This window comes from Xenopus laevis, chromosome 7S (genome assembly GCF_017654675.1).
Source record: "Xenopus laevis strain J_2021 chromosome 7S, Xenopus_laevis_v10.1, whole genome shotgun sequence".
NCBI lineage: Eukaryota > Metazoa > Chordata > Amphibia > Anura > Pipidae > Xenopus > Xenopus laevis.
Window position 1 is genome coordinate 86,824,731 of NC_054384.1, and position 26,075 is coordinate 86,850,805.

General features: G+C 40.4%; 1 protein-coding gene across 2 annotated transcripts in view; it reads right to left on the reverse strand.

Moving 5' to 3' along the window:
• The window catches only part of plekhg5.S (pleckstrin homology and RhoGEF domain containing G5 S homeolog), a 183,895-nt gene that overhangs the window by 92,308 nt on the left and 65,512 nt on the right, over window positions 1–26,075 (reverse strand). For both annotated transcript variants that reach the window (XM_041571485.1, XM_018227969.2), the window contains exon 2: window positions 4,659–4,788. In XM_041571485.1, coding sequence (XP_041427419.1) covers window positions 4,659–4,761 — 103 coding nt within the window. In that variant the 5' untranslated portion in view covers window positions 4,762–4,788. The remainder of the gene's footprint in view (window positions 1–4,658; window positions 4,789–26,075) is intronic.

Below are 26,075 nucleotides of genomic sequence, written 5' to 3' on the forward strand. Positions count from 1 at the left end.
CTCAACAAATGATGCAACAGCCACCATCCTCCATCTGGCCCTCTCTCATCTGGACAAAAAAGACATCTACGTTCGAATGCTGTTCATAGACTTCAGTTCAGCATTCAACACTGCTTGGACTGAACACCTCCCTCTGCAGTTGGGTTCTGGACTTCCTGACCGACAGACCTCAATCAGTCAAGATTGGAAATATCATCTCCAGAACCACCACACTGAATAACGGAGCCCCTCAAAGCTGTGTGCTTAGTCCTCTACTGTTCACTCTGCTGACACATTACTGTACAGCCACGCACAGCACAAATCACATCATAAAGTTTGCTGATGACACAACCGTGGTGGGTCTCATCAGCGGTTAACAGACTGGTGCAGAGCCAACAACCTGTCTCTCAATGTAGACAAAACAAAGGAGATGGTTGTTGACTTTAGGAAGACTAGGAGTGACCACCTGCCACTGTACATCGACTGCTCTAATGTGGAGATCGTCAAAAGCACCAAATTCCTTGGTGACCACCTGGCGGAGAACCTCACCTGGTCTCACAACTCCAGCTATTTAGCCAAGAAAGCCCAACAGCGCCTCTACTTCCTGCGCAAGCTGAGGAAATCCCATCTCCCACCATCCATACTCAAAACCTTCTACAGAGGGACTATCGAGAGCATCCTGAGCAGCTGTATCACTGTCTGGGCTGGGAACTGCACTGTCATGGAGCGCAAGACCCTACAGAGGATAGTGAAGACAGCAGAGAAGATCATAGGTGTCTCTCTTCCTTCCATCCCGGACATTCACACCACTCGCTGCATCCGTAAAGCCACCAGCATTGTGGCTGATCCAACACAACCCTCACACTCACTGTTCACACTCCTGCCATCTGAAAAAAGGTACCGAAGCATTAGGGCCCTCACTACCAGCCTGTGTAACAGTTTCTTCCCCCAAGCCATAAGGCTCCTGAATACTCAGGGACCAAACATATCTCTCTCACAAACACACTCTATCTGACCTTACTTTATACCACAACGTTACACAGCCACTGTACGCCATTGTATAAATAAATAGCCATTGGATAAAATTGTTCTCTATGAGCAAATCTGCCCTTTATCATATTCTTACTACTATCATATCACAATGATACACCCATCATGTCTGACATTTAACATTATTTACTTAACTTATTACATCTGCTGAGTGTGCAGTGTATTGTCCTGTCCCTGCATTATGCTGTCCTGTCTTGCAGGAGTTGCATATTTTTGCACTTGCACTTTTTGTCTGTTGTCCGGTACATCTATGTTGTGTGTAGCACCATGGTCCTAGAGGAACGTTGTTTCGTTTCACTGTGTACTGTACAAACGTATATGGATGAAATGACAATAAACTCACTCTTGACAATGACCTGTCTCTGGAAAACTGTTCTTCTTTCCTTTCTATGTTTACTCTTAAAAAATAACAATAAAAATGGTAAGTTAAGAAAAAAATAAAATCCATCCCCAATTACTTTTTATGTTTAGAATATAATCCATTATGTCCTACGGAAAACTGCTCATGAAATGCCACTACAATAATAATATTTCCGGGACAATATACCACTTTTGCATTTCCATTAGCACTTTGTCACCTATGTCACTTCCGTCTGACTTCACTAGATGATTTCTATATACTGTATATAATGACACAAAATGCAATTAGTTAGCTTTTCCCAAGAAATACAATGTCTGCTAGGCATGATTTTTTTGGCATGGTACAATTTCATGGAGGAATCTGCAGCTTAGCCAGCAATTAACTGTTTTTGCAAATTTCTTGTCATTGACCGACCCCTCACCCACTATATTTGCTGCCTGCTTGCACTCTGCATTCATTAAAATGGAGTAGTAAAGGGTTTTTGCCAACCTGATTTGGAGAATTTCTGGCCTAAGCAAAAGGATATCTAGACAATTTGTTTCTGCAGTTGTAGAACTTCTCTAACACTGTAGGGCAGTGATCCCCAACCAGTAGCTTTTGAGCAACATGTTGCTCTCCAACCCCTTGGATGTTGCTCTCAGTGGCCTCAAAGCAGGTGCTTGTCTTTGAATTCTGGGCTTGGAAGCAAGTTTTCATTGCATAAAAATTAAGTATACTGGCAAGTATAGTCTCCTGTAGGCTGCCAGTCCACATAGGGGATACCAAATGGCCAATCACAGCCCTTATTTGGCACCACAAGGGACTTTTTCATGCTTGTGTTGCTCCCCCACTCTTTTTACATCTGAATGTTGCTTACAGGCAAGAAAGGTTGGGGACCCCTGCTGTTGGGCAATGGATATGCTATTGCAGAGCTTAACCACAATCAGGGGCAATCTAGGGGCTACTGCCACCTGAGGCAGCAGCCCCAGTCTGGCCCCCCTCTCCCACTCCACTTTTAAAAATCAGCATTGAAGTGGGTCAAAACGGGGCGGCATAGTTAGTGCAATAAGTGCAATAGCGCTTTTTGCACTAGCATAGCCACATTTTCAGGTTAAACTTCAAAATTTCAGCTCTTAAAGTTGCAAGAGGAAGCTTTTTGCCACCCCTTGTAACTGGCTGCCGACTGAGGCCCTATTGGCAGGAACGTCCCTGACTGCAAAGTAATTTTGCCTTCCCATTGACTCCAATGCAATTTGGTGAAATTTCAAAAAAATTTCTGCGGTTTTTCATTTACACAAAGCGAAACATCCCAGTTTACTTTTTACCATAACTATAGTGTATTACTGCTGTAATGATAAAAAAAAGGAAAAAATTTAAGTAAAGCCACACACAGTTTTTGGATATATTTTATAGCAGTGCTATTGTGACTCATGAGTAAATATAGCATCTAACCTTCAGTAAAGTCTTGTGTTCCAGTTTGTTTGCAATTATATAAATAAACGATTATACCACATTGATAACTGCAGAGTAATAATAACAGCTGCAGGATCGGGCACTGAACAAACATTCAGTCTATTTGCCCTTCAGTAGCTCAGTAGTTTTGGCTCTGAAAATTGTGCTGATTGCAATGCTCGTAATTCAAACTGCAATTAATTGTGATTCTGGTTGCATGTAATTGCTATAGCTGTTTATTTCAGATCATATTACTATTCAGTGGAAGGAAGTTCTTATAGTTTTTTTGGGTCCTGCCCTGAAAGTACAACCTTCTTTCAATGTGAGGGATTAAGCAACCACATTAACAAATACAAACCTCTGCTGTATAACAAGTATATACTTGGAGAGGATTCAGCAACAACAACAGAAAAGAGGAATCCTTTTTTTCGATGTAAGGTGTGGTTATGGAACAATTCCCCATTCATTTTGCACTTTGATTAAAATATCTGACTCAGTTCTAAAAGGAAAGGAAAGTTTGGGAGTCATTGACTCATTATACGGCAGCAGAAATTTCACTTATGATAAAATATTTATACTGCGGAAAAGTGGTTTATCTTGTGGCCAATTTCTTTTAAGTAGAGAGGTTTTGTTGCTCATTCACATAAAATAAGAAAATTGAACAACTTTGATCATGTATTTCTTATTTATATAAAAGAATATTTTCCTCTCTAAGAAGCAAATCTACTGAGTAAACTTGGTCTCCTTTCTGAAGCCCTGTGGTGCCACCAAAATGCATTGAGATTGGGAGTACCAGTGTGACCAGAGGAACCAAACAGAAATACTAAATAGCTTCATAAAACCTTGGATCCCTCCAAAGGCCTACCACCCTGTTGGACCACCAGAAGCCCACAAACCTACCCCCTTCGCTGTACCTGGCTAAAAGAGTAGAGTGATGTAGGGGGGAACCTGGGTACCTGAAAAAAAGAAAAGACGCCAGCGTTTTTTGGGACAACCAAAAATTGGGGAAGTCCTATGCATTCCATTGCACTTCGTCTGGTCTGAGGTGGCGAAGGCAAGTCTGGCGCAAGAGGTAACGTTCAGTAAAATCCGCATCTTAGTGAAGTTGCAGAGTTACGTCAATTTCCCAGAGTGAAAATTTGCCTGTCGTTAGAGTGCGAAGCAACTGTTGCCTCTGTCTTCTTTGCCAGCGAAGTGACGCCTGCGCCCGTTAGGGAGTCATAGTTACAAAATGAAGTCACGCTGGCAAATTTTCGCTAGCGTTAGTCACTTCTCTCTTTAGGAAATCTGCCCCTGAGGCCATGCTTTAGGGGTCAATAACTAAATGGAAAGTAGCCAGAAACTTCTATTATTCATGTATAACAAACAGAATATTCAGATTTGAAACCACTTTTAAAAAGACAATGCAATGTTAAAAGTGCACTATTTGGACACAAATTGTCATGATTTTTTCACACGATGCAACATTTTTCCTAGAATTTAAATGTAACAATGGGGGAAATGAAGTTATACTTATCACAACTTGCTTGTAAAGTAGTGATGTGGATGCAAATTAGTGTCGATTTTGGTAAATTGTGTTCAAGTTGCAGCATGGACTTGCCCCCTGCATTGGTAGCCAGATTTTAAAACACCACTATGCATTTAATATCAAAATCTAAATCTAATATTTAGATATAGGAGTGTTGACTGATATAGAACTTAAAATTCAGGCTATTAAAGGCAACATTTCACTCAGGTTTCAAGTTTTGATCCCTTGGTGAGGTCTGTATGGCTCTAAAACTCTCTTTATTTCCACCCAGTCCAAGAAGGAAGAGTAATGCCAGTGTAAATCTCTTACCTTGGGGAGGCAAGTCAAAGCGAATATGTTTGTCAAAGTGCATGGTGCTGTGGAACTTGATGTCACATGACTCGCACAAGTTAAGAGGATTCTTTTGGTTCATTTGCTGGCAGTCTGCATGATGACATACCTGCGGCACACAAACGAGACTTGTTAGTCCATAAAATACACACAATTTTTAGATGCTTACAGTTCATTTACTTATTTGTATAAGATAAACAGCCAAAACCACAATATAACTCAGAACAGATGCACCGATCATTCTGGGAAAAGAAATGTAATATAACGTAATACCAATTGCCGTATTTCTAAAAAAAAACAGCTCAAATTTGTGTACGTTTTACCCATCTTAGTAGAACAATGGTATAGCCATGGGATCCTCGGTACAAAAGTTTTTTTTCTGTAAAGCTATAATTTTGCTCACAGAGCAGATATTTCCCTTTTCCTTAGCAGACTAACTTTTATAGGAAAACAAAGTGAAACTAAAACCCTACTTATAATGTGGTTTTATTCATCTGGAGGCAAAACATGAGAGATCCCATCCATAAGTCTTTTTGTGCAATCTTGAGGATGAAATGAAGTCTGTAATTAGGCAATGTTCATGATGGATAACACATGTTCTCTGTTCTTTCTCCTTCCCAATAAACTGAGATAATATGGTCTGTCTTCACTTGTGCCCCAATGCCAGTCAGGACACGGGAGGACTATGAAGGTTTTTACAAGTATTAAGGAGCTTGGCAAGGATGTGCATGGTTAGACCAAATGACTTGGGAGGAACATGCGAAGCAGGAATGACCCAGCTGTTATACTGGATATAGTGGTCATATCTGGAAACCCTGAAAGCTCAGAATTATGGGCATGTTGCCTCCTATAGATTCCATTTTAATCAAATAATTCAAACTTTTAAAACGTTTCTTTTTTTATATGTAATAACAAAAACAGTGCCTTGTACTTGATCCCAACTAAGCTATCATTAATCCTTATTGGTAGGAAAACAATCTTACTCAATGATAAAAAGATTTTAAGCAGACTTAAGGTATTGTGATCAAAGTTACAGAAATATCTCTTATCTGGAAAACCCCAGGTCTCGAGTATTCTGGATAACAAGTTTCATACCTGTAGTAAAAACGAAAAAAGCAGGGAGCACTCACTGACCCTTTGATGAGTATCCGATGTGCTGCTACGTAATCTGCTCCCGATGCGTGAAAGTTCCAACGCTAAGTTCCAACACTATCCTTTAAACATGGAGCACCAGTGGCTTTAAAACATCAACTTATTAGAAATTCTTTAAAACATCAAACAGAGTAATTGACGCATTTCGTGGGCAAAACCACTTCCTCAAAAGCTTTTGAGGAAGTGGTTTTGCCCACGAAACGCGTTAAGCATTCTGACTGTTATGCGCTCTGTCTGATGTTTTAAAGAATTTCTAATAAATGGATGTTTTAAAGCCGCTGGTGCTCCGTGTTTGAAGGATGAAGGGTACTGTTGGAATTCTCATACCTGTAGTAACAATGTCTATCTGTGTTTGCATATGATATACGGATACCCAAAACTCCAACCACAACTTAAACAGCGCAGTGCCTTCGTTATTCAGATAGTAATGGTCTAATGCCAAATCTTTGCTCTCAGCCCCCTGCTGGTTATAGATAATGTACAGCATTTAGCATAGCTTAGGCATTTATTTAGAATTAAAATGCTTTCCTGCCCAAAATGCTGTTATAAGCAATAATCCCGACCATGAGGAACATTATGGTGGGGAGCAAGTGAGTGTGAGTCATTTTCTGGCATTACTGACTGCTATGTGACTCTTGATATCATTGCGTACTCATTGAGGTTAACTGATAAGTCTATTGGCCGACACTATGAATCCTGAGCTCATAAGCCACATGCCACTGTGATCAATGAATAAAAAAAGTGCAGCCAACTGCCATTCATTTTCATTTGTCCAATTCCTTTTAAAGGAGAACTAAACCCCTCGTTAATCAAAAATCCCCATCCCCTTCCGTCCATTGGCCCCCCTCACTGCTTTCTCCCTCCTTAGTAACTCAGTGGAAAAAGTATCCCTGTCATGTACATTGGCATATTCATGCAGAGTAGCAGAGCTCTCCGGTGCCATCTTCTTTAGCTTTTGGTTCCTCGCAGAAGTGAGCTTTCTTTGAGCAAACAGGCAGTTTGTGTGACCATTAGACTAAAGCATGAAAGCAAGGCCAGTGTTTGATTTTACTGTTATTGTTTATGCTCTATAATTGCATGCACTTTGCAACACCTATTGCTCAGATGTGAGTGGTTTTCAGTCACTATGATAATCAGCTGAAAGCAAAATCTGCCCCTGTGGGCTGCATGCCACCGTGCCAGAGAAATGACTATTACATCAAAAAGACACTTTCTGTCACAGAATTGCTTTTTTTAGCCCACACAGTTGAGTAGCAATTTACTACCAAGGCTTAATTTCTATTTTACAGCAACAAACTCTGTGACTCCCCCCCCCGAACCAAAATACATTTTACTGAACCATGAATTTAGCTTCGAAGAAAAGGAATTAAATGGAACCGCTGATTCTGTGCCTTTTGTTAAATTAAAAGGGACACGTATTGTGGTGAGCTGTTCCTGTTAAACGTATTATTACTTTGTTCTCCGAGTCAAATGCCACCAGTAATTTTCAAAGCCAGGAGTGCAGTGCACACAGGCGCATTTGCTATTATAGAAAGTGGAATAAAATGGATGCAACCAATTTAGTGCCGTATCCAGAGAATCTCTGCAGCTGCATACTGAGAACTGAACATATCTTCTATTTGCCACAGTACCACATCTGTCTAAATGGATGCTAGCACTAGGGATTAGTGATGGACGAATTTATGCGCCAGTCGCGAGTTCGCAATGAATTTGAGTGTTTTGACGCCACCGAATAAATTTGCGACAATGCATAGAATTTTGCCGGAGTCAACATTTTTTTGACAACGGCGACAATTCTAGCACGGGCGACAATTTTGCCTCCGGCGTCAATTAAACAGATGCCTGTTGACTTTAATGCGCGTCAAATTTCGCAAGAAATTCACAAGTTTCGGGGCAAATCGAAACAGGACAAATTCGCCCATGACTACAAGGGATGCATCGAATCCACTATTTTGGATTCACCCAAATCCTAATTTGTAAATGCAAATTAGGGATGGGTAGGGGAAAACATTTTTTAAATCCTTAGGATTCGGGTTAGGCCAGGCACAAGGATTTGGCTGAATCTGAATCCTGCTGAAAAAGGCAGAATCCTGGCCGAATCCTGGATTCGGTGCGTCCCTAGCTAGCACATACTTCCAGGACCGCCATCAGAAATCACAGGGCCCCACACGACAAAATTTCCCTGGCCCCCTGGGCTGCGTCCACCGCAAGCCCCACCTACAGGTCCGCCCTCCCCATCCCACAGGTCCGCCCCCCACCGCACAGTAAAAAAACAAAAAAAATATTGGTGGCTAGGGTTCCCACATGTTAATAAAAAATAAAAAGATATTGGTGGTCAGGGCCCCCCATAAAAAAAACATTTGTGGCCAGTGCCCCCCGTTAAAAAATATTGGTGGCTAGGACCCCACGTGAGAAAAAAAAATTGGTAGCCAAAATTGGTGACCAGGGCCACTTAAATGTCCATGCCTTCCTGAAGTCAGCAGCTCTCAGAAAGATGGGGGGCATGGCTAATTAAGTAAGTGTGGCGTGGCCGGGCCCCCCTTACCCTCGGGCCCCCTACAACTCTCCCCCCTGTCCCCCCCTGATGGCTGCCCTGCATACTTCCTTCATGTTTCAAGGGGATGTAAACCCAAAAATTAAAGAAATTGTAATCCTAAACAATTCTGTTGTCCCTTGTTATGCCATGAATGATCCACGATCAGCCTTGATCATACCCTCAATAGCATCAGGCTTGCCAACTGGTCACTGAGACAATGACCTGTTACCCACTAGAAGCACAGCTGCCATATGCATTGCAATGTCATTAAAAGTCATAAAAAATTAAATAAATCTAGGTGGCAACAGCAAAAAAAAACATAAGTAGTAATGTTGTTTCCCCCTCCCTTAAAAGTCAGGCTGGTCTCACGTTAAAATACTGTTCTGAATTTTTAAAAATATGGGTAAATCCATGTTTTTTGAGCTTGCACAGAAATATTTTTCATGCCTGGGGGGACAGATTTAGGTGAACATGTGACCTGAAATTGCTTAGTGAAACTGACAGACTTCATGGTGGTCTCATTATAACCAACCTCATAACTACTCAAATTGCTACAAGTATGAACAAGCCATGTACCGACCTCAATACTTATTCCTTCTGAAAGAATATACTTAAAGATAGTTTCTACTTCACTGATGGTTTAGCTGTTGAGCAGAAAGATCCCATTTGGCAAACATATATTATAGGAATTGAATTTGTATGAATGGAAGAATGTCATTTAATAAAGCAAACAAACCTATTCATAGTGAGAGATTTTTAATAATATAATAATGGATGACATTTTAGTAAAAGTGCTGGTTAGTATAACTGTTTTCGACCATAAAAGTGGATAACATGTAATTCAAGATCACTGACATTATGGCATTCTCAGGCCAATATATTTTTACACTGACACAAAAGAACACAAAATACTTTCTTTTTAAACAAGGCAGCCCATAAATGTGTCTGAATGTGATATGGCTTTTCCTAACGCACCAAAAATAACTGTGAATTACTTATTGTTTTGTGTAGCCAGCGACTGACCATTCTTTGGAAATCATTTTGAATTATTGTCTAGAAGCAATTGTGTATTTGGATCTAATTTAAGCTTGTATTGTTTCACACATCCCTTTTTTAAGAAAATGTCCCCTGTTTAAACCGAAAAATTACATGAATTATGGAGTTTCAAGGAAAAAAAATAAATAAAAAAAATAATTATATATATATATATGTATATGTGTGTAATATATATATATACATACACACACATTGCATAAAATATATAATTGGAGTCTTAGTTGGGTACAAACCCAAGCAACCCCCTGTGATACCAGTAATTTCAAGGTACCTGTTGACTGGATCTCTTCTTTCTCTGGGACTTGATGATGGCAAGATATATGGGCTCATTTGTTGTGTGTTAACCCTCATTAAACCCAGGCATGGCAATTGCGCCAGGTACAATTACCCCTCGCATCCACAACACTGTTGTTCAAAGAAATAAACTGCACTATGGAATAAACATGGTGATTGTGCTTGAAATTGCACTTTGGTCACTGTAATTTTGAGCATAAATGATCCCTAAATTCTAAAATTCCTCTGTACCTTTGTGCTAGAGTCCTGCGCGGAACCAATTTCTAAAACCCAGACCCGACCCAAACCCACGACCCAAACTGCAACCCGCATATTTACCCACTTTGATCCGCTACCCGACCCGGACCCACAACTGCCTTATCCTCAACCCGATCCGCAAACCGACAACCACCATCAAACAGGAAGTGATGTTGCTGCAAACCGGAAGTGGCTTCATCAAAAATGGGCAGGGACAAAAAAAAGTTTTGGAAAACTTTAAAAGGAGTAAAATATAGACAATAGCACATAACATAAGAAATTTAGATGAGACCCGCTAACTGACCCGCAGACCCGCATCTATACAGCAACAAACACCTAAAAACTTTAGACCAGGGGCCCACTCTCAGTATTATTATTCTTCCTTTCCTCACTCAACCTCTATTCTCCTAGTCTCTTTTCTTTACATACTATAATCTATTAATCCGTCTATTTAGCTTCTTTGTTCTCATAGAAATTGATAATGACCATTAAATAGGCCAAATGTTTAGAAGCAGGAGGGCCCACTGACACCTGGGCCCACCGGGAGTTTTCCTGGTATCTCGGGGGGGCCAGTCCAACACTGGTTTTACTGAACCATGAATTTAGCTACGAAAAAAAGGAATAAAGAGACCCGCAACCCTACCCGTGACCTGCAGACTTGCATCTATACCCACACCTGAAAATCTTCCCCTCATTCCGCAGGGTGCCCGATTTTTTTGCAGGTAACCTGCCTCACTGCAGGACTATACTTTGTGCTATTCTGACCATATACAATGTAGTGTTCAAGTCATTTGGTGACTGTGAAATAGATTCCATACCTTTAGATCCATTGAACACAGGGCAATTTCAAAAGCAATTTATTGAAAGGCAATGCTCAGTATAAGGCCAATGTCATGTATTTTTTTTTAATCATTGTAAAATTCCTGGGAAAAATCACTGCAATAAAAACGTCCCAAGTAAAATAAACCTGAGGGAAATTGCGCATAAAATATGACCTGGTTTAGGCTCTTATAAGGAGTGGTTAGTGATTTTTATAAAGGGCTCTTTTACATAAAATTTTTATAACTCTTGTAATTAATGGCTTCCCTTTTGAATTCCAAAAACTAGACCTATTTATTAATTGAAAATGATATTTCATAAAACTCCCTTAACTCAAACCAGGGCCAGAGTTAGACAGTTGGAAGGGGGGCATGACAATGACAAATAAACTAATTTATTATTTGTATTAATTTACATATATGTCTAGGCCGCTTTCTTTGCATATTTTACGAAGTCTTAAATCTTCAACTAGCTAAATACATGTCACATATAGATACTAGAGAACTGTTTTTATCTAAATTAAATTTGTGATGATATAAACATGACATAACATGAGTTCATTTGTCACAATTAAACTCAAGAGCCTATATTTGGAAATTCACAAGGGCGATCCAAGATTGCTAGCGAGAGCGCAATTGCGCTCTCTGCTCTAGAAGAGCTGAATTTGCAGTTTGAATCTTGAATTTGAATTTTTTTGCCAACCCTGGAAACCAGTGGGGTTCTACCGCCTGAGGCGAGTTTCTCAACTTGCTTCATGTGCGCACTAGCCAATTTATATTGTTGAGTCCATACATTTACATGGAAAATTAGTTAAGAATAAACTTGTTTCAGATTGAGGGAGGGTTGGACTGGGCCAGCGGTGCACTGGGAAAAAACCTGGTGGGTCTTAGGTCTCAAAGGCCCTGCCGGTCCAGACCCGCTCCCTACTTGAAGCATTGCTGCTCTGCCCATCTCTCTCCCTGGCCCTGGTTGCTGTCCCAACCTCCCAGGCACAAGACACACCAGCACAACATGGATAATTCTAGCAGGATTTAACCTTGCTCGTTTATTTGCGGATGCAACGTTTCGGGGCGTGACCCCTTTCTCAAGCATGCTTGAGAAAGGGGTCACGCCCCGAAACGTTGCATCCGCAAATAAACGAGCAAGGTTAAATCCTGCTAGAATTATCCATGTTGTGCTGGTGTGTCTTGTGTCTACGCTGTTTTTGAGGTTGTCCAATTCCTCTAACACCTAGCACCTGGAATTCGTGTGACTTCGGACGGCCAGGGTGTGCGAGTGTAAGTTCTTCTTTTTTCCAACCTCCCAGGCACCAATCGCGGCCGTGTGAAGGGATAGGTTAGTGTGGGGGAGGACAGAGGGGGGTTGCGGCTGGGGGGGCAGAGGGTGCGTTGTGGCTGCATTGAGGTTCTTTTACTGGTATAGCTAACAGTTTCCAGGTCCGACATTAAGTTATTTTTAGGGACCATCGTCACTCGAAGGTAGAGATAATCTCTTCTGCATAGTTTTTTTTATATTGGGACTGATTATATATATATATATATATATATATATATATATATATATATATATATATATATATATATATATATATATATATATATAGATATAGATATATAGATATATATATATATATATATATACAGAACTCACACCCCATGTCCTGTCCCAGGGAGTTTCTGAATTTTTAGGTCTATATTCCCGTTTGGAAACCAGCATTTGGCCAGGTCCCAGCTCCTCAGAACTGTCACGACTCTGAGATATTTGGGGAGTCACTTGTATTTATACTTCTGGAGGTTGGCTCAGCATGGGACAAGGTCTGGGTGTAGCATGGAATGGTCTGGGCACAATGGTTATGAGCCAAAAACTGACCAGATTAAATTCCCAGGAGATTAATGTCTTTGCTTCTTACAATAATACTATGATCACTGGTATATGAAACCATTGCTGCAATAGTTAGTGTACCAAAACGTTACTAATGACTTACATAGCTCTTTCTACCAATTTGTACTTGTCTTACAGGCGCTTCTCAGCTTTGTAAATACGTTATAAATATGGGGCTCAGTGTTGGAAACCTTGCTAGCAAAGCTTTGCTTTTTCCTTCTACGTAAATCAAAGCAATTATGAGGGTACTGCATAGAGGGGGCTTTCATTACACTTCAGAGGACTCAAGATCATAAACAAATGCATCTTCACCATACCAACTTCCTGCAATGAAATTTCTAAAACTGCGTAATATTTTTCTAAAAGAAATTTATTTTTTTCTGTTTTGTTTTGTTGCAGGAATAGACGTTTCAGAAGTCACTTAGCAACCCCTCTTTCTAGTGGCATTTTGTTCCTTTTCTTTCTGTATTTTGTTAAATAGCAGCGTCCCCTAGGCAGGAATAAGGAAACAAGTGTCGGCAAAGTAAAACAATACCTTGTAGCTAATCTATTTCCTTTCATTGTAAGCAGGTCTTGGCCTTGTCTTCAGCCAGTGTGGAGAAAGCAGTGCAATTTTTAAAAAGTCTAATTGCATGCCGTGTAGTACAGCATAGCAACGTCAGTTAGTGTTGCTGTAAACCGAAATTAGTGGTCATCTAAGCAAGTCTTCGGGTATGTGTTTATTTTGCTTTAATATTAGCCTTTAAGCAACTAAAAAGAGGAGTAGAATGGCACAAAGATGATCATATACTATGATGCCTTGACATGCCAAAAAAAGATGATTGATTTCTTGCTAATTAAAGGGTTGTTCATCTTTTTATTAACTTTTAGTATGATTTAGATATTGGTATTCTTGATATATTTAAGTCTTATTTTTTGTGTTTAGCTTTTTGTTTACCAACGCTCCAGTTTGGTATTTCAGCAGCTATCTGGTTGCTAGGGTCTTATTTAACAATAACAACCAGGCAGTGGGTTGAATAAGACACTAGAATATGAATATAAAAGGGACTAAATAAAAATATAAGTAAGAATTAAGCAAGTAGCCTTTTTTAATTGTAATAATTGTTAATCATTGTAATTGTAGTCTCACAGAGCACTCTTTTTTTGGCTTCTGGGTTCAGTGACCCCCCCATTGGAAAATCTGGAAAGGAGCAGAAGAATTTAAATAATTTGAAAACTATAAAAAAAAAAATAGGATAAACGAAGACCGTCATAACATACCAAACTTAAAGGTGAACCACCTCCTTTAAAGAAAGTTTAAGTGGGTTGTGTTTATCTACAATCAGGGCAGCCATCAGGGGGGGGGGACAGGGGGGAGAGTTGTAGGGGGCCCGAGGGTAAGGGGGGCCTGGCCACACCACACTTACTTGATTAGCCAGGCCCCCCATCTTTCTGAAAGCTGCTGACTTCGGGAAGGCATGGACGTTTAAGGGGCCCTGGCCGACAATTTTCTTATAATGTGGGGGGGGCGACTGGCCACCAATTTTGGCCACCAATTTTTTTTCTCATGTGGGGTCCTAGCCACCAATATTTTTTAATGGGGGGCCCTGGCCACCAATATCTTTTTATTAACATGTGAGAACCCTAGTCACCAATATTTTTTTGTTTTTTTACTGTGTGGTGGGGAGGGCGGACCTGTAGGTGGGGCTTGCGGAGGGCGCAGCCGAGGGGGCCCAGGAAATTTTGTTGTATGGGGCCCTGCGAATTCTGATGGCGGTCCTGTCTACAATACATTTTTACTTAAAGGGTCATGTCAGCTGTTTTGCTAAAGGCAAGTTGCAACAGAGCAGACTCATTCTGCCTCCAGGCAGTTACACAGTGCTGTGAATCCTGGTGCAGGAAATCTAGCATGCATTCACTAAATACATTTATTTTTATTTAAATACATCTAATCAGGTATACATATTGATTTACATCTAATACATATATGCTAAATTCCTTTAAATATCACTCCAGCTATAGCTGGAAATACTGCAGATGCATCTAAAATTCATTTAGACTGAAAAAAATATTCTCAAAGGGTACTTATAACCCAGTTATAGGAAAAGGATTATTTTTAATTGGGTTAAAAACTGCAAATCATTCCGGACCTTTACCAGATGAGAGTGTCTGTACACCTGGGACCTCCAGCAGCTGAAACCAATATCATTTTAACACTTGACTGCTCAGCGTAAGTCTGCAAAGCCCCAATCAAAACTGCAGAAACAGTTCTCCTCCCTTGCACCAGTCAGGTAGACACAATGGTCATAACGTTAAAATGGAACATAACTTATCATCACCTATGTATTTAAAAATGTTCTAGGATTGTTTTGTCTCAAATAAGGATTGCTTATATCTTGATTGGGACCAAGTACAAGGTATTATGTTATTATTACAGAGAAAACTAAAATAAAACAAAATAACTTTTGAAATATTTGATAAAATTTCAGATTGGGAGATGGCCTTCCTATAATTCGATGCTTTTTGGATAATCGGTTTTCCAGATTACAGATTTTATATCCATACACACATACTAGTGATGGGCGAATTTGCGCCGTTGCTATTCGCCGAAAAATTTTCATGCGAAATTTGCGAAACGGCGCCGGTGTCTCGTTTTTGACGCCGGCGCCCATTTTTGACGCCAGCGTCCGTTTTTTCGGAAAAAATTTGTTGACGCCGGCGAATTTTTGACGCAAATTTTCGCGGGCGTTTCGCGAATTTATTCGCTGGCGGCGAATTGCGCAAATTCGCGCCTGGCGAATAAATTCGCCCGTCAATGACACATACATAAAAAAATCAAGATTAAAACCTTGTTCTATGGAAAGGTTAAATATCTGCCATATTCAGGCATGTCAGGAGGTTACTATGAAGGAGAAGGAGGCACATAGCATTGTGTGCTACACATGTACTCTCGTATCCTCTCTCCATCACAAGGGAAGTTGTATAAGTGGGCTAAGTTAAAAATAAAGAAGCCCTGGCAGCAGTGGAGTAACTAGATGTTACTGGGCCAAACGGCAAATTAATTTTTGGGCCCCAACATATCCAGAGATATGTTGGGTTTTACCAATATGTGTTGAAATTGCTCATTATTTGGGCCTCATATGACCCCCTATAACTCCTGGGCCCCCCTGCAGCCGCAGGGTCTGCTTCCTCTGTGGTTACACCCCTGCCTGGCAGGATACCTTGTATAAGTACATAGCTGACAAGTACAAACACCATTCCATCATTTAATGTACAGATACAGGAGAAGAGGATTGAATAAGAGAACAGAGAGTTGGTCCTCACCCTGAAACACAGCACCTTAACCAATGTAAACTAACATTTTTACTGTTATTAAAAGACATTCAAGAAAATCAGAAATCTCGTCAGTCTATACATACACGTTGTTCTTTCTGTATCTTTAAAGGGATACTGTCGGGTAAAAAATGTCAAAACACATCAGTTAATAGTGCTGCTCTAGCAGAATTCTGCACTGAAATCCATTTCTCAAAAGAGCAAACAGATTTTTTATTTTTGAAATGTGACATGGGGCTAGACATATTGTCAGTTTCCCAGCTGCCCCAGTCATGTGACTTGTGCTCTGATGAACTTCAGTCACTCTTTACTGCTGTACTGCAAGTTGGAGTGATATCACCCCCTCCCTTCTCTCCACCCCCCCCCCCAGCAGCCTAACAACAGAATAAGGGTAAGGGCACACGGGCAGATTCACATCGCCAGCAGTAGCGATCCTAGAGGGGGGCGGGCCCTGGTGCGTGACGCACAGCCGGGCCCCGTCCCCCTCTGTACGGCCGCATTTGGCCACATTTGTTAGTGGCGCACGGACTGCCGGGTGGCCCGCTCGCAACCCCTGCTCCCTTGGTAGTTCCACCACTGATCGCCAGCGGGATGGCACTCGCTTAGTTTTCTGTCATTCGGAAAACTAAGCAACGCAAGTGCCATCCTGCTGTAGATTTTTCATTATAGCCGACGGGAAGGTAGGGGAAGGCAGTTCGGGGAGATTGTCGCCCCGAAGAAGAGGCGATTTGTCGCAGGGGCAAATAATCTCCCCGAATCTGCCTGTGTGTCCTTACCCTTAAGGGAAGGTAACCAGATAACAGATCCCTAATACAAGATAACAGCTGCCTGGTAGATCTAAGAACAGCACTCAATAGTAAAATCCAGGTCCCACTGCAACACATTCAGTTACATTGAGTAGGAGAACAGCCTGCCAGAAAGCAGTTCCATCCTAAAGTGCTGACTCTTTCTGAAAGCACATGACCAGGTAAAATGACAAGATGGCTGCCTACACACCAATATTTCAACTACAAAAAAAAAACACTTGCTGGTTCAGCAATTGCATTTTATATTGTAGAGTGAATTATTTGCAGTGTAAACAGTGTAATTAAGAAAAAAAAACTACATCATAAAAATCATGACAGAATCCCTTTAACAAAATGTCTAAAATTCACAAAATGTAGTGCAGCAATTTAAAAGCCTCATGATAAACATGCACGCTGAGCAAGACGCTCCCCCCACACTATCCAATAAGGACATTAAATCCAGTTACCAGCCTAAGTAGGCTCTTTGGTCTTATTTATTTTGTGTTGTGCTTTATGTAAGTCTTGCAGTCACACAATTAGCTACGTGGGACACAGTAAAGGGATTAACAAATTAGTGTTGCTTCAGATGTTAACGAAAAAAAAAACCTCAGTCTACAGCCCTATCGTGTCAAGTCAGCTATGAAAATGTGACTTGAATGTGAACTATGGAAAGCATTCCTACGCTCTATTCATATTTCTTGCAGAATAGTTGGGTGCACCAGTTGGGCAGAAAATGTAATTCAGCATAAACATGCTTAAATACAGGCTTCCCAATCAATTTACACAGTAATGTTTAGTTTATAAGGGAATACTGGTTACAGTTGAAATGCATTCTGTGATGGAGTAGCAAGAGCTTCAACCATTCATCCAATGATATTCTTCAGCATGGCCCTTTGTACAAGCTATTCTTCAGAAGTCAAATACATGTTCCTTGGAGCAACAGTCCAAGAAAGCAGAAACTGAGATTAGCCAATGACGCAAGCTACAGGGTTCATACAGGTCCAGTACATTTCTTTCTGCCAGTGAGCACAAAGGTCAATTCCCCCCCCCCCCAGAATCTACGGAAATCTTTAAATTGAAAAACACAGTTAAAACACAAAGGACATATTAAACGGTGTCAAAATTGTTAGTTCTTATAGTGTATACCAGGGATCCCCAACCTTTTTAACCCATGAGCCACATTCAAATGTAAAAAGAGTTGGAGAGCAACACAAACATGAAAAAGTCCCTTGGGGTGCCAAATAAGGGCTGTGATTTGCCATTTGGTAGCCCCTATGTGGACAAGCAGCCAACAGGAGACTCTACTTGGCAGTATACTTAGTTATTAAGCAAATAAAACTTGCTTTCAAGCCTGGAATTCAAAAATAATCACCTGCTTTGATGCCACTGAGAGCAACATCCAAGGGGTTGGTGAGCAACATGTTACTCATGAGCTACTGGTTGGGGCTCACTGGTGTATACAGTACGGATGCCTGAACTGAGATCCTTCAGCTGTTGTTAGACTTTTTTACAGAAACCATACAACAGCCAAAGGCCGTCCTAGACATGTAATTACTTTGAATACATTTGCTTTATGTAGCACCCATAACAAATTGGTAAATATTGTTCTGCACTGCCTTTGCTTTCACAGGAAATAACTAGTCACTGGCTGGGCATTTAGCAAATGGCACCATCTACTGATAGTGAATGAGGCAAATTTGCTGTCAAGCACAATAAATGGAGCTTCATAGAGCAAAACTATAACCCAACTCTTCCTCCTACTTGCTTCATGTTATGTTGTAGAAGATGAATTGAAAGAGTTCATATATTGGCAGTGTCAGACTCTTTTAATGCAAAAGCAAGCACTTTTAATTCCTAAAAACAGTTAGTTTATTCCCTTCATTTTTAAACAATAATATTCATACGAGATCTGTGACCATAGCCAGTAGATGAATTAGCATTTGTAAGGACAAAAAAGCAAATCAAATACTATAGGCTTTTTGTCTCTTTAAAAGAGTAGCTGCTTGCTACTAACTACCAACCAGTGGTGAATGACACCATTAAATTGTTTACTAAGGGAGCAGTTTTAAGGAGCTTATAAAGGCATTTTTATGATCCCACTACAGATCTTTTCAAGAATAGTCCCTGTTTGAGGATATTTGGGGTCGAGTTGCAATCAATTGGTTGCATTGCCTTGGTATGAGACTATTACACTTAAAAGTAAAGGTGGTCTTAAACAAACAGGTCTAATGTGTCCTGTATATTTGACCAATTTGGTGTCGTCAAGTGGAAAGTCACATGAAGGTCAGAGGCAGAGCTAAATCACATGAGGTCCTTTGCAGAGAAGAAGGCCACAGCTGCATATAGGACCCTAAAATACTTTCAATGAGGAATATATTCCAGGTGGTGGGTTATCCTTATCAAAACATCAACCCAACATAACATGGCAACCAAACCATTTTCTGTTCCTGAAAATATTAGGAAATGGGCCCATTGGCTTCTACCCTAAGTCCGAGCAATGTATTTCTTCCATAAAAGTGTGCATACATGATCTCAGCACCAATATACTGTATATATAGGTGCAGAGATCATGATATATAGATATCATGATATATATGGTATTCTTATAAATATTTTGGGTTGAAAGAGGCCTTCTGTAATGTGAAATAAAACAGTGGAAATCTAATCTTCCTCTAAAATAAGATACTTTATGCACTTTAGTTATAAAAAAAAAAACGGGTCCATTTAAAGCCTAGGGCGATTTAGAAATCCTGAGTACATACAATTTACCAATGCATGAGGCCCAGTAGTTCATTATATAAAACAATACTGAGCTTTGATGCTTCTTAGCATGGACACACATACAGTATATCCATCTTCAACACATATTTCCCATCTTACATGCTTCTATGAATATTATCTTCATTGAACTGATGCTGTGATTCCTGTTCCTTTAACAGAATTGCCAGCTGCCTTTTTCACATGGGTGATATTACATAGGCAGAGATCAAAATATTGAAAATGGTAGCTTGCTTGCTTGCTTGACATGGCGACTTTTAAACCTCAGCTAAATATTGGGCTGTGCAAGGTTTATGTAATTTAATTTAGTTAATCTAATGTCGCTTTTACAATAATGCTACATAGAAATTATACTAAAAAAGTGAAACGGGTGTCTCCTCTAGACTATTTGTTAGGTTTTATGGCTTTTGCTTATTCATTCTCATGCATACCTCCTCATGAAGAAAATTCTTTATAGTCTTCCTAATTGCTCATGTATGTTTGGATCCCTCCCTAATACTGTTGGGAACTATGGTAACCAAGAGCAATCCATCCAGCCTCCTCTGCATTTCCGGAGAAAACTAAAAAGTACATCAATATTTCTGCAACATAAAAGGTTTTGGTCCATCTACTGAGAACATTCAAACAGACTTTTTATTGTTGGACGTTTTTGTGACTGGCTATGTAAAAGTCTTGGGTTTTGCATTTATTTGCTCTATAGGAAGGAAACATTTAGGGTTTTTGAGCCACCGCTGCTTTAAAATAAAATGTAAATAATGAAAAACTGAGCTTCTGAAGTTAAATGGGTCATTTCTTATTAGTTTTTAGGCAGGGTACCAAGTGCACATTTTATATTTCCTGCTACTCAATTTCCTTTCACTAATGAGTCACTCGCTCTGAATCCAATATCAATCTTTTTTATGGAGTTTATAACCTGGAAAAAAGAGATGAAAGCCGGTGTTAAAGCACCAAGCCAATTCTTTCACCCCTCGCCCCAATGTACTTTTCCCTTGGAGAGATCCATTTAATCGGACTGCAGATCAAAGTGTTTCTTTTTTCTTTGTGTGTAGAATAGCAGCAGCCTGTACAGCAAATCCAAGCTGTCATGTCTGCACTTCCATCAGTGATGTATACATCCGCGGAGTATTACTGCAAGGTCACAGATTTGCATAGTCCCCTTACAGTAAAGCAGGGGGTTCAGGTACTGGGCGTAAGAGGATTACTTTATTATAATGGAGAGTGATAGACAGTAACTGCAGCAAGATCAAGTACAATTTCTTTGCAGATGTTAGAAGGGTATTGAACTTCCCCCTCGTCCTCCTGCGGCTCCGGACAACTGATTCAAGCATTTTCTTTCCCAGCATCATGAACCAAGGGCCTTCTGCACAGCAATAAAAGTAAAAAGTGGTCTCTCTGCTGAATGATTTCAGGCCTCCTCTTGTTTTCTGTTCCCATGACAGCCTCTTCAATCTGCTCAGGGATGTGAAGGACCTCCTCATAAATTTTGTTTTGTTTTGGGGGGTGGTTGAAGCTGCTAAAGCTCTAAACCGGCCTTAAGTTGAAAAGTGCAGAAGTGAGTTGGAAAAGCTGAGCCAGCAGTTGCTGATGGTGGCCTTCTCTATTGGCCTTCAACAAGAGGGGTTAATCTTGTAGGCTCATTAAACAAAAGTTGACCGAAAAGTCTTGAATGCCAAGAACAGGGTATAAAAATGCCCAAAGGCTCAGAGCTGGGTCGAGATCAGTATAAGCTGCTGTATATTCATTTGGTATTTTCCTGCAGCTGTATAAACAGTCTGGTTCGAATGTCCTCAGCACAAGGCGGCAGTAAGCCTTGGCACGTATTTAAAACAAGCTGCTGTCAAGGTCATGTAATCAGTGCAGTTTACTGTAGGGCGGAAACTCATACAATAGCAGTAACAAATACAGTGTCCATCACCTTCCCTGTGCTCACTATTATTCCATCGTTTCACTGACATGAGGCATGAGGTCAAGTCACACAGGGGGCTTAAACTGAGGGAAGCCGTTCCATGCGTCTGGATATTATTTATCCTTGTTAAGGGCGTTAACACTAAAGATTGTAGCCTCTTAAATATGTAAATTGATTTATGCAAAGGGGAAGAAAACCGATACAATAAATTATAAAAATGTTACATACAAAAACAGCCATCTGACAAAAGGCATTTTGCCCTGTAAACTGTATAAAATGCTAGTGAATGCTACATGGAAAGGAAAGTTCACCTTTAATTTAAAAGCAGATGGGGTTGCCTGTGTATTTCTTAGTGTTACATTCTCTTAACTGGAATTCTAATATGAAAATACATGGGATTATTTATGCCTGTAACACGTTTTTGGACTATCCAGGCCAACGGAGTTAACAACCAACTAGTATACTAGAGCATTGGTTACACTGGACTATCACTTAAAGGAAAACTATACCCCCAAACAATATATTGCATACAACAGCTCATGTGTAAAATCCTGCTTCATGTAAATAAGCAATTTTCATAATAATATACTTTTTTAGTAGTATGTGCCATTGGGTAATCATAAATAGAAAACTGCCATTTTAAAAAAATAAGGGCCGCCCCCTGGGATCCTAGGATTCACGATGCACACAAACAAACAAATTTCAATTACCACAGAGTTCTGTCTTTTGCTTCCACACTTCTTCATGTTACAGTTAGAGTTGTAGTATTTCTGGTCAGGTGATCTCTGAGGCAGCACACAGACCATCAAAAATGGTGGTTCAAGGCAAGAGATGTAAAAGGGCAATATTTACTTAAATATATATTCCAGTCTAGTAAGATTCTTTAATATGCCACTTAATTTGATATAAACTATCCGTTGCTCAAGTATTCATTTTGGGGGTATAGTTTTCCTTTAAGGCAGGGCCTTCGCAAAAGGGAAGTATTGAAGGTGAGGTGTAGTGAAACTTCAACTCCCACAAGCTACAGTGTTTTAACCAATAAAGAAATAGATGCCAGACAGAACAGAACAGAATAACTTTATTTGTCAGAGACAAATGATCAACAGGTTACTTACATCAGTAAAGAGACGTTGCAGAATATATAGACACACAGCTCAGACAGTATATCTAAGACAGATGCAGATGCCTTCCCTGAAGACGTAGTCAAGGCAGTACAGCACCTTCAGGGAGAAATACCTCACACATGGTCTGGATCTCACCCAGTGGAGTGGTCAGGGAGGAGAAGCTAAAGCCTAACACCCTATCCACTGTGTCCCTTCACTGTAGGCAAATCTTACAGCCTGGGAAGCTACTTCCTACTACACCTCCGTAATGGAGCACAAAGCTGCTTTTTCTCTCTTACCTCTCTGCCTTACTCTCCTAGAGAGTCTATATCAAATATATTCCTGCCACTCAGTAGCCTCATTCATGGGGTCCCTGCTCCTGACTTAAACACTAGAGGTACTGGCCCCTCTAGGGTAACGTGACTTTACTGGGTCTTGGTGTACCCAGGCTCCCTCGAAACATCCAGCTGGATCAGCAACCAGAAGCCAAAGAGGAAGATTCACCCCTTTTCACTCACTATAACAAAGTGTGACAGGAAGTGGTCACAACACCTCTTGGCCAATAGCACAACTATGCAAATTACAACTAGCTACATGGCCATCTGCCCAGGAACTAGGGAGATCATGGATTTAAAGCCATAGGGGCACATTAACCCTAGGGGTCCCTAAATGTCATTAATATTTTTATGTTACTGATGTGTATATATAAGATATTGATGATTTCCTAACAATGAATCTTCCTTTTTTTAAATATTAATTATGGCGTCAATTCTGCTCAGTGCTGCTGCATAGTGCTGAATAACACTAACAGAGCCCAAGTCAATACTACCTGATGGAAACCAGTATGGAGAGCTCAAACTCCCAAAAAACACCCAAATTGTGGTTTCAGGTGCTGTACTGGAAAGCCCATGCCTGCCTCAGGGCCATAACTTTGCATCAAAATAAATGACCAGCAGCAAACCGTGTGAGTTGTGCAAAAATCAATTTATTTAGCCCAAAAACACACAAAAAGGCCAACGTTTCGGGTCCTTGCTATATAGGGGGAGGGGGAGGAGGGAGAGGGTCTATGTAGGGTAGGGGGTAGGGTTTTTTAAATAAGGGCTTTACTTCTCCTTTAAGTTTCAGAAACTTTGTATTTTTTTCAGGCATCAGTGCAGGAGATCAAAGAGGAACGCTGAACTTTTTAATAAAAATCTGGGACTGTCGGCTGAGCTATGAAAATCAGGACTGTCCCACAGAAAACGGGACAGTTGGGAGGTATATTGTCCTGACGTTTTAAGTGGCACTGTAAGTTTTAAAGAGCATGACCCTTTTTCTTTTTGTACCTCTTAACATATGGCCCTTACTCTTTATAACTATGTATTTTTTACAATGTATTTCTTGCACTTTTTGTTCCCCCTGTATTGTAAAACAATATTGCGTGTGCTACAAGCTAAGTTATGCTACACACATTACACTGTAACATCATGAGATTATAACATAAATGCAATACTGTACTTTATAACTGGCTATAGTAGAAGTTAGGTAAGGTCTTATGATGCCAGGGACAAGTACTAATTTAAACTTACTAGCACAACACTCTATACAGCCTCTAAATGGAATTTTAGCAAGAGCAATAATAAACCTATTTTTCTCTTTCTCTCTAGGAAAACTGAAGCTCCTGAATTAACTAAAGATGTTCTCCTGCAAGCATGTGCAATTGGCATCTTTGAAAATGGGTCTGGTAAAGGCAGAAAAATGTAAATAAAGTAATAAAATTGCAAAGGTAGGAGAGTGCAAGAAAAGTATGAATATAACTGAAGCTATTAGGGCTAATTTACGACTGCAGCTGAAAGTGAAGGTGCACAAAAATGGGTGAAGTAATTTTTTCGATGTTTCGCCCATCATTACATGTGTATAGCTGCACACTACAGAGTGGGGCATTTGGAGGTGGCCTTTGTGTTCTAAACTACCAGCCTGTTCCAGGGACCTGGTTTACTATCACTGCAGTTATTAAATGGAAGTTATTAGCACAGAGAAATCTCTTGAGTGTAAAACCTTAATAAAATTAGACTGCAATTGGCTTTTTTCAGCCTCTTAGAGTGAAAGAGGCTTTTAAAAGCCTGTTTTTGACCTGATCATCACCCGTACAGAAATCAAGCACTGATTTGCATATCTTATTGAGAGAACTGGGTCATTGACATGGCCTGTAACTAAGCACACTGAAAATGCCAGAGAATTGTGATTGGCTGGGGATAAATGTAGGCTTCAAAATTTAGGACAGCTAATAGATGTGGCAGCACTGGGGAGGGCCTACAGATGAAGGCTTCTCACTAAAAAAGATCAAGCCCTGTGACTCCGCATGTTGATAAGTCTCTAGTTTTTAAAGAAGAATTAAACCCTAAAAATAAAAATGAGGAAGCTTAAGAGCATTTTTCAAACCAAAATTTCTGATAATTACCATTTTCCCCGTAATGCAGCATATTCCCACATAATTGCATCTGCTGCAGTTGCATTTTAATAAACAAATTATGACACATGACAGGAAAAAGTTGTATCTAGAATTTTCAGAATAGGTTTGCATCACTTCCAAATGTGGACTGGGGGCTCTGTTTGGCAGTACACACGGTTTTTATGCAACCAAAACATGTCTCCAAACAAAAAATAAGCACATGCTCTAAGGCCTCTAAGAGCAATATTCAAGGGGTTGGGGAGCAACATGTTGCTCATGAGCCATTGGTTGGGGATCACTGCCCTAGACCATGCCTCCCATATGTCTGATTAAAATCAAAATTGGCCTGGTCTGATGATTTGGTCCAAGGCTTAGATCACATTTGGGGCCTGGCAAGATGGACAAAGTCAATGGACCATGTAAGCCAGTGTATGGCCAGCTTCAGAGGTTAACAAAATCTGGTAGGAAGGACCTGGGCTAGATAAGGGGGAAATTGAACCCCAAATAAACTAACAGCCAAAGCAGAAACAAGTAGTTAAAGGTGTTGTTCAATTGAAAAAAGTTTTGTTTATGGTGAACAATCTGAAACTAACTGAACTGAAAAAAGTGTTTGGAAGGTGAACAACCCCTTTAAGTAACCAGTTAAATACACCCAGAAGCAAATAGTATAGTATCTGCCGGCTCTTGTTCGGGTATTTAACCATGACATCCAGTTGCACTGGCTTGGGTATGTAGCAGCACCAGAAGCACATGGAAAGGATACCTCTGGAGAAACCTTGCTTCTGACCATACTGCTGCTTCCGCTGCTTCCTTTAAAAACAATCCACTCAAAGAATGCTAAATACAATTGCACAACTAAATCAAAGCTAAGGCAACCGCCACAATTGAACTTTCTTTGTTACTAATTCTTTCTGAAATGTACCATGCAACATAATCTCCAGGCTGTGTTACATGTATGTTATGTACATTACTTGTATTTGGGTGTCTCCCTAACAGGAGTTTTACAATATGGGAGTTCTTCCTTTGCAGCAGCCTGGGGGCACCTGATCCAGTGTCGGACTGGCCCACCGGGATACCAGGAAAACTCCTGGTGGGCCCAGGTGTCA